Source organism: Falco biarmicus, chromosome 4 (genome assembly GCF_023638135.1).
Source record: "Falco biarmicus isolate bFalBia1 chromosome 4, bFalBia1.pri, whole genome shotgun sequence".
NCBI classification, from domain to species: Eukaryota; Metazoa; Chordata; class Aves; order Falconiformes; family Falconidae; genus Falco; species Falco biarmicus.
The window spans coordinates 102358225-102371048 of NC_079291.1; the positions used below are offsets into that span (position 1 = coordinate 102358225).

A 12824-nucleotide genomic window follows, 5' to 3' on the forward strand; every position below is an offset into this window, starting at 1 on the left:
GCCCCGCCCCGCCCCGCCCCCGCACTCGCCCCCGCCTGCCCCGCCGCCGCCATCTTGAGAGAGGGCGGGCGGCCGCCGGCAGCGCCGTACAGCGGCACCGCCGGCTCCCCGCGGCCACCCGGCGGGCCCCGTGCGCGGCCCCGGTGAGAGGAGTAACGGGCCCCCTGCGAGGGACGCGTCGGTCCCCGCGTGAGGGGCGCCGTGCCAGGCCCCCTGTGAGGATACATCCCCTGCGGCGAGGAGCGCGCTCCCTGTGTGAGGGACGCGTCCGCTTGTGTGAGCGTGCCGGTCCCCGTGCGAGGGACGAGTCGCCTCCTGCGAGGGATGTGCCGGTCCCTGCATGAGGGACACATCCCCGCATGTGGATACGCCAGTCCCCGTGCAAGGGACGTGCCAGTCCCTGTGGAAGTGCAGTGCTGGTCCCCACGCAAGGCACGCGTGCCCTTGTGTGAACACGCCAGTCCCTGCGTGAAGGACGTGCCAGTCCCCGTGTGAGGGATGTGTCCCCTGGTGCCAGCCCTGCCAGGCGCTGTGTGGGGCCGCTGCCACCATGCACAGCACCCCTGCCCCACGGTGAGGTGCACCCACCCTCCAGCGAGACCCGCCGGCCACCGTGCAGGGCACGCTGCCCTCACGGGAGTCACGGGCACCGCGGAGCAGGGCCACCAGCCCGCAGAGCAGGGCAGTGAGCAGCTGCCTGCCGGCACAGCCCACCCTCGGCGGGCTCCCAGCCGCCCATCCATGGCCACCCTTCCAGGCAGAGCCCTGTGGTGCCAGATCCAGTGATGGCTGCCGGTGGTACGGCCCGGCCTCCTCTTGTCCTGGCATGCCGTAGCGCAGGCCGGTGCTTGGCCACCGCGATGCGATTGAGGGGCTGTGTCCCAGCCAGCCCCTAGTCCTGCCTAGCACCTCAGGGACACCTGCCCGCGCCTCAGGCAGGGCGTCTCAGAGCCTCCCAGCCAAAAGCAGAGCTTGTCAGGCAGCGGTGCTGGGGCCCATGGGCGTCAGCTCTCAGCCCACACCTCTGCTTACGCCCACCATCACCGCTGCCGTGGTGCTGCCTGTGCATCAAGCAGTAAGCACGGCCCTTGTGCCACTGCTGGCACCCCCACGGCCGGGCTGCTTCCACAAGGTGCTGAGAAGAGACGGCAGGGTCAGCCCCCCGCTGCTAGCCCAGGAAAACACCAGCGCTCTGGCAGGAGGCACTGCTGATGCTTGGGAGCCCCGATGGCTCCCGTTACACCCCTAACACCTGCCCATGCCCACATGCAAGCGGCACCAAGTTTGTCACCTTCAGGGATGGGTTTGTTACTGCATGTGTGAGAAAGGGCTTCCCCTCACCCCACACCGCGGGGCAGTAGCTCTCCCAGGCGGTGCTCAGGCAGTGGTGTCACGGTCCCTGCCGCCTGGCTCTGCCACCTCTGGGCACCCAAGCACGTGGCAGGGATTTAGGTGGCCAGCTCCTATGGCCCGGTGCAGACTCGGCCACCCCCACCCACCAGGCGAGGCATCAACACTGGGGAGAAAGATGCATGTTTTTTCTGCCAACATCCATGAAAATAAACTTGTTTTTTCAAGGAAAAATCAGTTTGGAGCCCTTGGATCAGACTGGTTCGTTAGTGCATCCGCCTTGCAACTTAGCTATTGGTTTGATCTCAATCAACCAGTATCGCAGCCTAATACACTGACGCTTGTAATAGGCTTAGGAATAACAGGGGTTTACATCCTCATTAGCGGTCAGTGCGCCACGGCGGGGGAAACATCCTTGGCCACGTCCTGTTGAAGATGAAGGAAGCCTGAAGCATTGTGGCTGGGGGGCATGCTAGGGAAGAAAGTTGTGTTGGGGAGAAAAATAGAGTGAATTTGGGAGATGGGGGGAATTTAGGACGGGGTAGTGAAGAGCAAGGAGTATGCAGGACACACAGTGCTTCCATGCACATTCTAGCTCCAAGGGGGCTGCAAGAGCCCCCCACGCCACTGTGCTGGACGGGCTGCAGTTCCGGGCAGGCAGGCTGGGGAGCAGAGGGACCCCCATACTACCAACAGCTCAGCGAGGCTGGGCACCTTGTGCAGTCTCTACCCAAAAGACACAAGGGTTAACAGTGGGATGGATTCACACTGGAGATGGGGTTCCTCTGCTCGCTCAGCCCTCGCTCCCAGCACTGCGGGAGCCGTGCACACTTGCCGACACTCCTGGGGAGCCAAACACGCTCCCACCCTGCGGGAACCTAATGAGACTGTGCAAGGCCCTGCAGTCCCTTGGCAGAAATTTGAGTGGCTGATTTGGAGCTGCACACTGCTTTGGACAGCACAAGTCACATGCACAGCAAGGAGAAGGTCACAGGAGATGTGTTGACCCCTGGGCACAGCAGGTCTGGGGACCTTGAGGGGGTCCAGCTGCCACTGCCCTCTGCACCAGATGCAGATGGGTCCACGTGCTGCTGCCACAGTGCTGAACCCTAATGTCACCAGCACTCTGCCTCTGCCTGGTGCCCCGTGTTCCTGTATTCCCCCACCAACCACGGCCACCACCAGCTCTCACCCAGCTTCGGTTCCACAAATGTGACGGATGGTCCCCCATCAATTATCGTTAGTGTAAATGAGGGGGTGGGAAGAGTGCCCGCTGCCCGCTGATTTGGGGTTTGACTGCAAGCAGGCTCCCACTCCCTGGGCGGAAACTAAGAGAACACAAAGTGGGGTCTGCAACATGTCCAGCAGGTCCCCAAACCACCTTGCACCATCCTTACAGCTGGTGGCTCTCTCTGTGGGGCTGGTGCGTCCCCTCCACCACCACCTCCCATGCCAAGGCCTGGTTGCCACCCAGGCAGCGGCAGGGTGGCCAGAGCAGGCAGGGCTTGTCCTTGCCCCAGTGCCTGCACTGAGCAATGTTTGGGGACCACCACGGGAACTACCAAGCAAGCCCTAAAGCCGTGGCTAGCACGGCTCAGCATGTGCTGGAGGGAAGTCCTGGTGGTGCTTACGCAGTGCTGAGGCCTGACACCTGGCGGGTGTGGATTTCTAAGCCTCTGGAGAAGCTGGCGTGTTAATTTATAAACTCCGTAGGATTCCTGAACATTGGTAATCTGCTACAATTAACTCCTCAGCCACCACAAAATGCCTCCAGCTTGGCTGGTCCAGCACCAGCGCTGACAGGGCTGTGGCCATGCCAGTCGTGCACACGTGGTGCCCCAGGGGGATTTATGTTCTGCCCCTCCAGGCCCCCCCCCCCCCCGCCTCGCTGCCATTAGGTTAATGCCAGAGAAGCCCCGGCCCCATGCACGGCTCATCCGAGAAACCTCAGCTAATAAAGGGCAGCGCAGCACCCGTGTGTCACAGGAGCTTTGCAAGAGCCTCCGCCGCCGGCTGGATTATACATCACACCTCCTCAAACTGGGGATTTGCCATCAAGAAACCCAATCAGGAGAGAGGCAATACTTTTAAAAAAATTATGAAGGCTTTCAACTTTATTTGTTCTAATTGCCCAGCTGACAGCTCAGGGGAGGAGGAAAAAATCATCAGGGTATTACTGCCACAAAATAATTGTAATTGAATCATTCCAGACAATAAAGCAGAGGCATAGGTCACAGGCAGCACATCATTCCCTTGTGCCAGCCCCGCAATACCCCTCACTGCTGCACCACGCTGAAAACACACCAACACAAGGAGATAGTGCTCTAATAGCGGCCTATTACAGCTAATGGAAACGTGTTATCTGCGCCTGTCACCCGTGCATGGAGCAGGAACTGCTGAGCGGGCTCGGGGATAAGGAGTTCCCATGCTGCGGTTTGATTCCCTGCAATGTGTGAAGGCCTTTCCCAGGCAGCGGGACCCCCCCCAGCAGGCTGCCCCCCCTGCTCTTCCAGCCCTGGCTGCGGGGATGGCATGGTGGTGGTGCAAAGGGGGTCATGCTTAGCTTGCAGCTGGGACCTGAGGCGAGCAAGCCCCAGGGACGGCAGCAGCTCAGGGGTGCTGAAGGGAGCAGCCAGCTCTGCCTGTTAGCCCAGCCAGGGCTCTGCCAGCCCCCCACGGCAGGCAGGGCGCTGTCACAGGCAGCATTGCCCAGGGTGTGCTTCTGGCCAGCAGAGCCACAGGCCCTGCCTGCTTCTGGTCTTTTGCTGGGCTCTGGGCTTGCCCCAGCCTGACCCAGCAAAGCCTGGGCTGTGTCACTGAGGGCAAGTGGCACAGCAACATCCCACCACTGCAGCAGGGCACAAGCTGACAGCCAGCCCAGGCAGGACCTAGAAGCAAGCTGAGGTTAGCTCAGGGGGACGTGCAACCGTATGCTGCACAGAGCAATGGGGCACAGGGGAGCCAGCTCAGGGTGGGCACCCATAAGTGCTGGCAGCCCTCACATATCACAGTTCCCCCCTAGGTGTGCAGCTTGACACACTGCAAGGCCACAAGCCCAGGCACCTGGGAGACACTGGCCAAAGAGGCAGGAGCTGGAACACAGCCCTGGCCCCATTGCTGCAGGCAGCTGTGCTTGAGGCAGCCCCCATGTCTGGGGTGGGGGGCACAGCCTGCACCTGGCATTTACACCCCTCCTCTTGGCCAGGTCTGCAGCCCCCTGCCCAGCTGGCTCCCCCAGCACGCAGCCAGGAGCAGAGACCAGCTTCCCTGCTTTATCAAGCGCCTGCTGCCCTCCCCCCACGCACACACACACACACACCCCCCACCATCCAAGGCACCCTCCAAAGCACCACCATGCAGGGCCGAGGTTTGGGAACAGATATCCACAGCCAGAGCGCGATTCATTAGCACTCGATACAGACCATTACACCCTTGCTGTACGGGCTTGCTGCCTCGCAGCTCTGCCGGGAGCCAGCTGAGGCTGTGTGCGCTTTGTGGGAAGCAAACTGCCGAGTCCAAGCTCTGCCAAACCCCTAATCTGGGGCAGCGATGCTGGGCAGGCCTGCGGGAGCGATGGCTGTGACCCTAGTAGCAAGGGCTGCTGCCCTCCAACACTCGTTGCCAGCAACATGGTAGGAAAACACAATGTGAGCAGCTGGGTGTGGGAAAACTACTGCGTTACTGCTGTTTATCAGCACCCACTGCTTTGCCTTAGCAGGCAGCAGGCACCTGAGCTGCCCCAACTGTTTTGGTCCGTCCCCCCGCAACAAGACAGGGCAGGCAGGACTACACTCACAGAAGTCCAGTTTAAGACATTTTTATTCCTCTGCATGTTACACTTAGTGTTTAAGAAAATACAGGATCCCTTTTGACATTCATACATTTTTACAGGGGAAAAATAGGTTTCTCTGCGAGGGTGGTTATTAACCCCCTCCATTCCTGAGCATCACTGCCCAGTGCCCAGAGTCCAGGCCTGCTTGTGTCATTGCCTCAAGGTAAAAAAAAAAAAACAAAAACAACACAACAAAACCCCAACAAAAACCTCAAATACAGTGCTCAGTATTTCCAGTTCCACTTTCCAATAGCTCCTACACCAGATATTGCAAAGGAAGAGCTGGGGACAGGGAGTGACCAGACTGTGCACACAAATATCTAAGAGACCCATGTTAGCATGTGTGACTACCTGTAAGAGGAAAACAGGTTAATCCCGTTTGCTAGAAACCTAGAGGAAATATAAATAAGGGTTCCCCACACTCGTGCAGAGTCACGAACAGCTACTGGACACCAGGCTCACGCTGCCTCCAACTGCCGCCACATGGAGAGGGAGGGCAGCGAGGCAGAGCTACTACGAAGCTCAAGGCAAGAAATCCACACGCTTCACGAACGGAGAGCGCCTGCCCACGTGCAGCCCCTCTGCTCGGGGCCCAGGGGCAACGCTGCGAGAGGTGGCAAACAGCAGCTTTCACTTGGCAGGACACATCTTTGCATCACGGTCCAGGCCAAAGGCTTCCTAAGGGCAATGTCACCCACACGGTCATTACTTGTAGGCTGCCACAGTGTGCAAGAAATTCAGATTTAAACGTCACTATAGAAAGCAGGTTGAAAAAAGCAGCTGCTGGGGTAAGACCTCTATGACCCTAGGTGGGTTGCTACCCAGAGGCAAAGCTGAGGGCCAGGAGGGAGTGAAAGGCTCACTAGACAAGGCATTAGACAGCAAGCGAGCTACCTCCCCTTGGCAGGGCTGCAGCACATTGGCACTAGCAGCAGAAAACAAAACAGATGTTACAAAAGCTTCTTCCAAGCACCAGCAGACTCCACTTGGTCACTGCAGGGAGAGAGATGCACATGGAAAAGAAGTGATATTCTAAGGCAAAGGCCTTTCTCTTCGGGACCTCAGGACACCAGCGCAGCTAAACACCTCGCCCCCCACCGCTATGTCCCTCGCAAGCTCTCTGCCCTCCCCGCTAACACCAGCTGCCTAAATGCCTCCTGCCTGAGTCTTGCAGGCAAGCCACATGCCAGCAACCCACCCTGCTCCAGCCTCCCCTGAGCACCAGGCTCTGGGGGCACCCCATGCCCTTTCTGCCACTGCCGCTTCTACAGGGCTGGTGAACGCTGTCCCAACCTTAGGCCTCGCACGGAGGGGTATAAGGTATGAGCTGTACTGGAAGGGAATGGGGAGGAAGTGTCAACAAGAGAAGTCGTTGATCCAAGTGGTTCAAACTCCAGTCCAAGCTGAGGTGCGGTTAGCTGGTACCAGGAGAGATTTCTGGGAACTCCTTATAAATCTCCAAGATGATCAGTTTGTCCATCTGGCACTGCTGGCCCTCCTCTTCCTCCCCCAGGATGCGCTGCAAGATGCCCTGCAGGTCAGAGAGGCGGTGCTGGTGCTGCAGATAGGGTGTGGAACGGATGATGGCATGCATCAGAGACAGATACTCCATCCTCAGCTGCCATGTGGGAGGGGAGACAAAACACAGAGCACAATGAAAGATTTAAAGTGAGATAAACAAGCATGGCCAGCCTCCATTACAGCATGAGCACAGGAACAGCTGCCGCTGCACCACCAGCCAAGAAAGTGACTCCAGAGGCACCTGCTTTTCCTTTAAGGCTCATTAATAGCTATGGAAAACTCTGCTTTTCCCGACAGCAACTCAGTGCTGCTCTTCACCCGCTCTCAAACATGTGCACATCCTCTGCCTCTTGCAATATCAAAACAGAGATATCCCTCTTACTTCTACTACTCAGAAGGTCCCTGTTCCCAAAGGTCCCTGAACAGAAGGGTGCAGACCACCAGAAGCCTGGCAGATCTTTCTTAAAACATGCCTTTCTACTGCTGTGTGCTGAGCAGGATAAATCTCCCCTTCCTCCTCGGCCCCCAAGGTTGATTTGAACACCCAGAAATGTCATGCCCACACCAGGACTCCACTCTTGCCTACACTAGCAAGTGCCCCACAGAGGGCCAGGAGAAACACCATTGCTTTGGGACTGTGCTCCCTTCCCTAACTCCTAAGGGTCACTGTGAGCACCTTGTCTCCTGGGGAGAGATCAGCAATCTGCCGCACCAGGATGTCTATCAGGACCATCATGTCCGTGTGGTAGAAGATGCTGGCTGTATCCTTGCTGGCAAAGATGTCCTGCAGAAACTTCAGCACTGAGTGTGGTGGCTGTGGCTGATGCTTGAAGATACAAACTGGATCATCTGGGGGAGGCAGAGACATCATGCTAAGCCACATGCTCCCGGTTGCCCCCTCCTCCATCTCCAGTGCATACCCCTTCATTAGACCCTGCAGGCTTCAGAGAGGAGGCTGTCCCTGCCCTTGGCCTGCCGTTCCCTGCCTGTGGCTACCTTTTGTGCTGGCAGACCTTGGTGCCTTGCACAAAGCTGTGTAATCAGGATGGCAGCTCTGCAGGGTACCAAGCTGAGACCAAACTCATTAGCCTTAGCATTAATCATTGTTTATGTTTCACCTACCATCCCAGGTGAGAGCTCATTAGCACACTGCTTCTCAGTGCCTCCCCTTTTTGCTCAACAGCTACCACTCATTTTCTCCCCGGTTTATTAAGTCTGGTCCAATGACCCCTCTGAAAAGCCCATCAGAGCCAGTACCAGAAATGAGCTTTCACCACAGAGACCAAGCTAGTATATCCCAGAGTCACCACATCCTGTTCTCTTGAAAACCACATCCCTGCAGACCCCAAGAAGGGCTCTGGGACACTGTAGCCCCTGCAGTTGTCAGGAAGGCGGGCAAAAGAGAAGCATCTTCATTAGATTGCAGCCCCCCTCTCTCTTCCCCCGGCCCCTCACAGTAAGGTGATCCCTGCAGGGAATCTTGCAGGGAAAGGGCTAAACAAAGGCTTTGGGAGGAGGCCAGACAGAAGAGCACTGAGATGCTGGCTGCTCTCAAGCTGATACTGTGTGGAGACAGTGATTTGCAACCCCAAAGAGAACTAAAGCCAGAGTAAGATGTGCTGCGAGCATCACAGGATGAGTTATTTACCAGCAAATCAGCAAAATGAATCTCAGACAGCAAAGTCCCTGTGCTCCAGAAGGTATTAAAGAGCACAATAGTGGCATGCAGCACAGGCAGAGATACCTGGCACCGCTCTTCCTGCAGAGATCTCCAGCTTTCTAGCAATCTGCTTTGCAAAAGCTCTACATGTACAGTGGATTTCACTCTACGCTTGGAGGAGCCACAAAGCTAACCCTCTGCCGGCAATTCTGAAATGGGAAGTGCCACTCTAAGCAGCATTTTGTAAGGCAAGACCTCCCCCTGCATCTGTCCCCTAGGGCAGATGATTGCCAGCACGGGCTGAGGGTTGTGCCAGCACTGATGGAGTCCTGTCTGTCCAAGGACAGAAGTGGCCCAGGACCAGCTTGCCTCCCAGGCAAGAGCTTGCCTATGCTGCAGCCAGCCACACTACAAGACAGGGCTGATCTGACCCAGAAGTACATGCAAACAGCAGGCCAGATGCCTCTCCTCTCTCCCTAGATGCCATCAGCATTACTTTATTCTTTGTGCAGCGCCATCCTCAGCAGTGCAGCCTGTCACCCTCACAAACTCACCAGGAAGCAGCACGTCCTGCCTGAGCAGGCAGCTCCTCAGCTACCTGCATCCCCAACACACCTGACCCCTTAACAAGCGCTGGGCTCGTCCCTCAGTCCCCGTGAGCTGCACCCGCTGCCAGGCATGCAATGGTGCCGCAGCCACTCACCTCCCCTGTTCAGCAGCAGCAGCAGCTTCTCTGTGAAAGTCTTGACGTTCGAGTGCTTGCTTATTGTAGTCATGATCACACTGTGTTCTGGAACTAAGGAAGAAACCCGTTCAGCACATCCACATCCCTTCGTTTCCTGAAGGCCACAGTTAATAAAAAATAGTGGAGGACTTCTCTTTTGCATCAGTGCTCTGGGGAGCTTGGTGAAACCACAGTCTGCCAGGGCTACAAAAAGTTTCAGCCCCACAAAGCAGGTGGGCAGAGAGAGGGAAGGTGAAAATCGGGAAACACCACAGGAAACCCTTGGGACTTTGTGCTCTCTGCATGCATCCGATTCACACGTGGGCTCCAGTCCCGCCAGTCAAATACCGTGAAATACCTTGCAAAGGCTACCTGTTGTCAAACATTACCTCTGCTCACAACCCTCTGAAGCCAAGGGCTCCACTCCCTGCTATCTTCTTACTTCATATCAACAGTGTCCTGCTGGAATTTATTGCCTTGCAAGCTCTCATAAGAAGGGATGACCAGGTCCCAGGAGTATGCCAGAGGGGAAGGGTTGTTCTTTCCAGCACTCTGCACTGGGCTGTGCAAGGGGCTGAAGACTTTTTCCAGGAAACGTCTGCTAGCTTGCTTTGGGGGTGATTTGTTGTAACTAAAGCATGTTCACCCTAGCAGATCTTATGCATAAGTGTGAGTGCGCACACTCAGAAGCATCCAAACAGCACGGTGTGGCTATTTCTGTGGCACAGGGCTGGCAATCCTAAAACACTGCACAGGCTGCAGAGTGGTTTAGGGTCCTCTACATTGAAGGGCATCAATATAACATGTTTTGAGGAGGTTTTGAACTAATTTGCACCATTGAACTGTATGATAGATGAATCTTGCAGACAGAGGAATAAAAAAAATCCAATCCACTAATAAACAACCCGAACATCATTTAACATGTTCTTTGATGCTAAGAACAAGTCACTGCTCTCAGCTACACCCCAGGTGGGCAATAATCCCCCAGAAACACGCTGCCTGTCATGCATTATTGCCTAATTACTGCAGCCAGAAAGTATATAGGTAAGTGTGAGAAGGGGTAATGAATGAAAGCAGCAGAGATACACTTAATCAGTCTCTGTGCAATCAACTTTTACATGAAATTAGAAACTTCCACATAAATTTTAATGAAGCACAACTCAAAATAACAAGTAAATTAGTGGACACGATGTCCTTGCTGCCTTATACTCCCCTCTCTCCATGAAGCCAAGGATAAAGCCATGAAGCAGAACAAGGGAAAGTAATTGACTAAAGACAATTGGAGCAACAGGAGATTTTGAGGTAAGGAGTGGCCTCTCTTAGCAGGACCTGGAACTACTCTCCAGTCTTCCAACAACAGGCTTCAAAACTTGCAGGCAGTGAGAGGGCAAATGCCCTTCTCTAGGGACCGGATGCGTTGTCTGTTCTCATGGACATCAGCAGGGGAGGCAGAACAGAGAAGGGCCATCAGGAGAGAGCACAGCTCAGGCCGAGACTGAGGAGCCCGGCCCCAACACACAGGCATTGAACGAGCTTCAAGAGTTGCAGACAGGTAAGCAGAGGATTTGTCAAGACCTACAGAAGGCAAAGGGCTTTCTTTCTGAACTGGTACCAAGAAACACCCACTGAAGCATTTTCTCTCCCAAATCAGCTGTGCCTATGACTTAACACCACTCACATTCTGCCAGTGCAGCCCAGCAACTGCTTTGATCCGGGCAATGTGGAAGCACAGAGAGAAATCTGCTGGGCGTCACAGAGCTGTTGTGCCCCAGAGGGTCAGTTGGTTGGACATGGGCTCTCAGACCATTTTGTCCTCTAAGGTTTTGTACAATATTTAAGCGCAGTGTATTGCCAGAGGCTAGGGAGCTGGAGAGGTTATCATAGCACCATGAAGACCCCGCAACTCTCCCTCTCTATTCTTCACACCCTCATGCCAGACCACTGAAATCCTGCCAAGGCAGAGCAGCACCAAACCAACCTGGAATGTGGAGATTGAAGGCCAGAAGGACATTAACAAATAAGTCAGGCAGCTGGTCGGTGGTGTCCGAGGGCAGCCCATCCTCAATCACATCCAGCAGGAACTGCACAAACTGAGAGTTGAGATGTTCTGCACAAGGAGAAAGAGGGGCATTTACAACACAGTGAAAATAAACCAGGCAACAAGGGACCACGCAAGCCACTTCTCCGTGCTTTTGTGCTTAAAAAGCATTGGTGGAGTGCCAGTGTCAGCCTCCAGGGAATTAACTACGCTGCAAGTGAACTAGAGAGACCACTGAAGTGTCTTTGTGCAAGAGAGAAATGGCTCAGAGAACATTCACAGTGCAGGGAACTCTGAAATTTGGTCCCCCACTAGCAATTTTTTGGAATAAATAAAACACCAAATCCTACTCTAGCTGTTGTTGCAGCATCACTGCTGCCAGAGAAGGCTTCAGGTAGGAAAAGGTTTGTATTCTTGACCACTAGTTTAATCCACCTATTTAAAAAAGAGTAATCATCCAGATCATTAGCAATAACCCATTTTTCAATGCAGCTATTAGGAAAGCTCAGGAACTCATGCAAGTAAGTCTACCTGCAGGAAATAATTGCCACAGTTACACGAGGAGAGATAAAGGAGGTGGTGTGGAGGCTCATTCCACAGTCTGTACTGCACCAGCTTAAATCTTGTATGCGTTTACTGGGGTGTTAAAGTGATGCTTCTGAAAAGAAGCTTATAAAAGTCTACTGCATTGCTAGGAAAACCGGGCCCAGAGTTTCCCCACTATGGGAAACACAAGATGGCCTGGGGAAGAAGCAGGCAGGCAGGGCTTTCTGGTTGAAGGCTGGAATGAGAGGACAGAGGAGAAAACAGATCTGGCACAATGTTTGTACTACTTTATTGACTGCAATACCCTTAATCACCTTCACTTTCCCCAGTAACTTGAAATACACTGGGCTGCACAGTCCTGTTAGAAGGGAGACCAGACAGAGTCCACGTTATGCAGCTGACAGTTTAGTGGGTGCCTGTGGAGCGATCTGCGCTCTCAGCCTCATCAACAGACACAGTGTCTCTGAGGCAGGCAAGAGGCACACGCTCTCACACAGGGCATAGGTATAACAAAATGCCACTTAGTCACAGTGGCAGGCAATTCCACGGCTTCTGCAACACGGCATCCGTCTTGCTGGGCTTTCTGCTAGTTGTCCTCACCTCGGCCACCAGGAAAGGTACCTTCCCTGCATCTGCCAGCACGCCCCAGATGTCCCACCATCAGCTTTGCTGTCCTACCAAGCCATAAGCATAAGCTGCTCTTACCATAGTGATGATATGGCAGGGGCTCCCCCATGGAGAACATCATTGCCAACACCAGTGCAGAGTAGCACATCTTCTGATGATCTGCAAGATAAAGGTTCTGCCATTAGTTCTTCTGAGGATGTGAGACACTGTTCCCCAGCTGCAGCTGGGAAGTCACACATTTAATACAGACATTTAACACTGATTAGACTGCTCCTCATTCCTGTATTTACTGAGCTATAAAAGCATTTTTCCCCCTGTTTAAGCACACCACACGCCTTCTGTGCCATGCGTTTCCAAAGCAATTTAAAAATAATCACAACAAGAATTCACGATTTTTTCCCCCCTCCACTTAAGAGGATCTGAGCAAACTTGATCTGAATAATTAAAAAACTCCCCTGCACAGTCCCAGGACACATCCCATAGTTATGTAATTACTGAACCCAGAAAAAGCATCCATCTGGCCACC

At 54.5% G+C, this 12824-nt stretch overlaps 1 protein-coding gene across 4 annotated transcripts in view; it reads right to left on the reverse strand.

Annotated features, from left to right (window-relative positions):
- Positions 1 to 5151: 5151 nt before the first annotated feature.
- The window catches only part of NCKIPSD (NCK interacting protein with SH3 domain), a 54097-nt gene continuing 46424 nt past the window's right edge, over positions 5152 to 12824 (reverse strand). For all 4 annotated transcript variants that reach the window (XM_056335123.1, XM_056335120.1, XM_056335124.1 and 1 more), the window contains exons 9-13: positions 12377 to 12457; positions 11066 to 11194; positions 9067 to 9159; positions 7380 to 7552; positions 5152 to 6800 (exon numbers count right to left, since the gene is read on the reverse strand). In XM_056335123.1, coding sequence (XP_056191098.1) covers positions 6597 to 6800; positions 7380 to 7552; positions 9067 to 9159; positions 11066 to 11194; positions 12377 to 12457 — 680 coding nt within the window. In that variant the 3' untranslated portion in view covers positions 5152 to 6596. The remainder of the gene's footprint in view (positions 6801 to 7379; positions 7553 to 9066; positions 9160 to 11065; positions 11195 to 12376; positions 12458 to 12824) is intronic.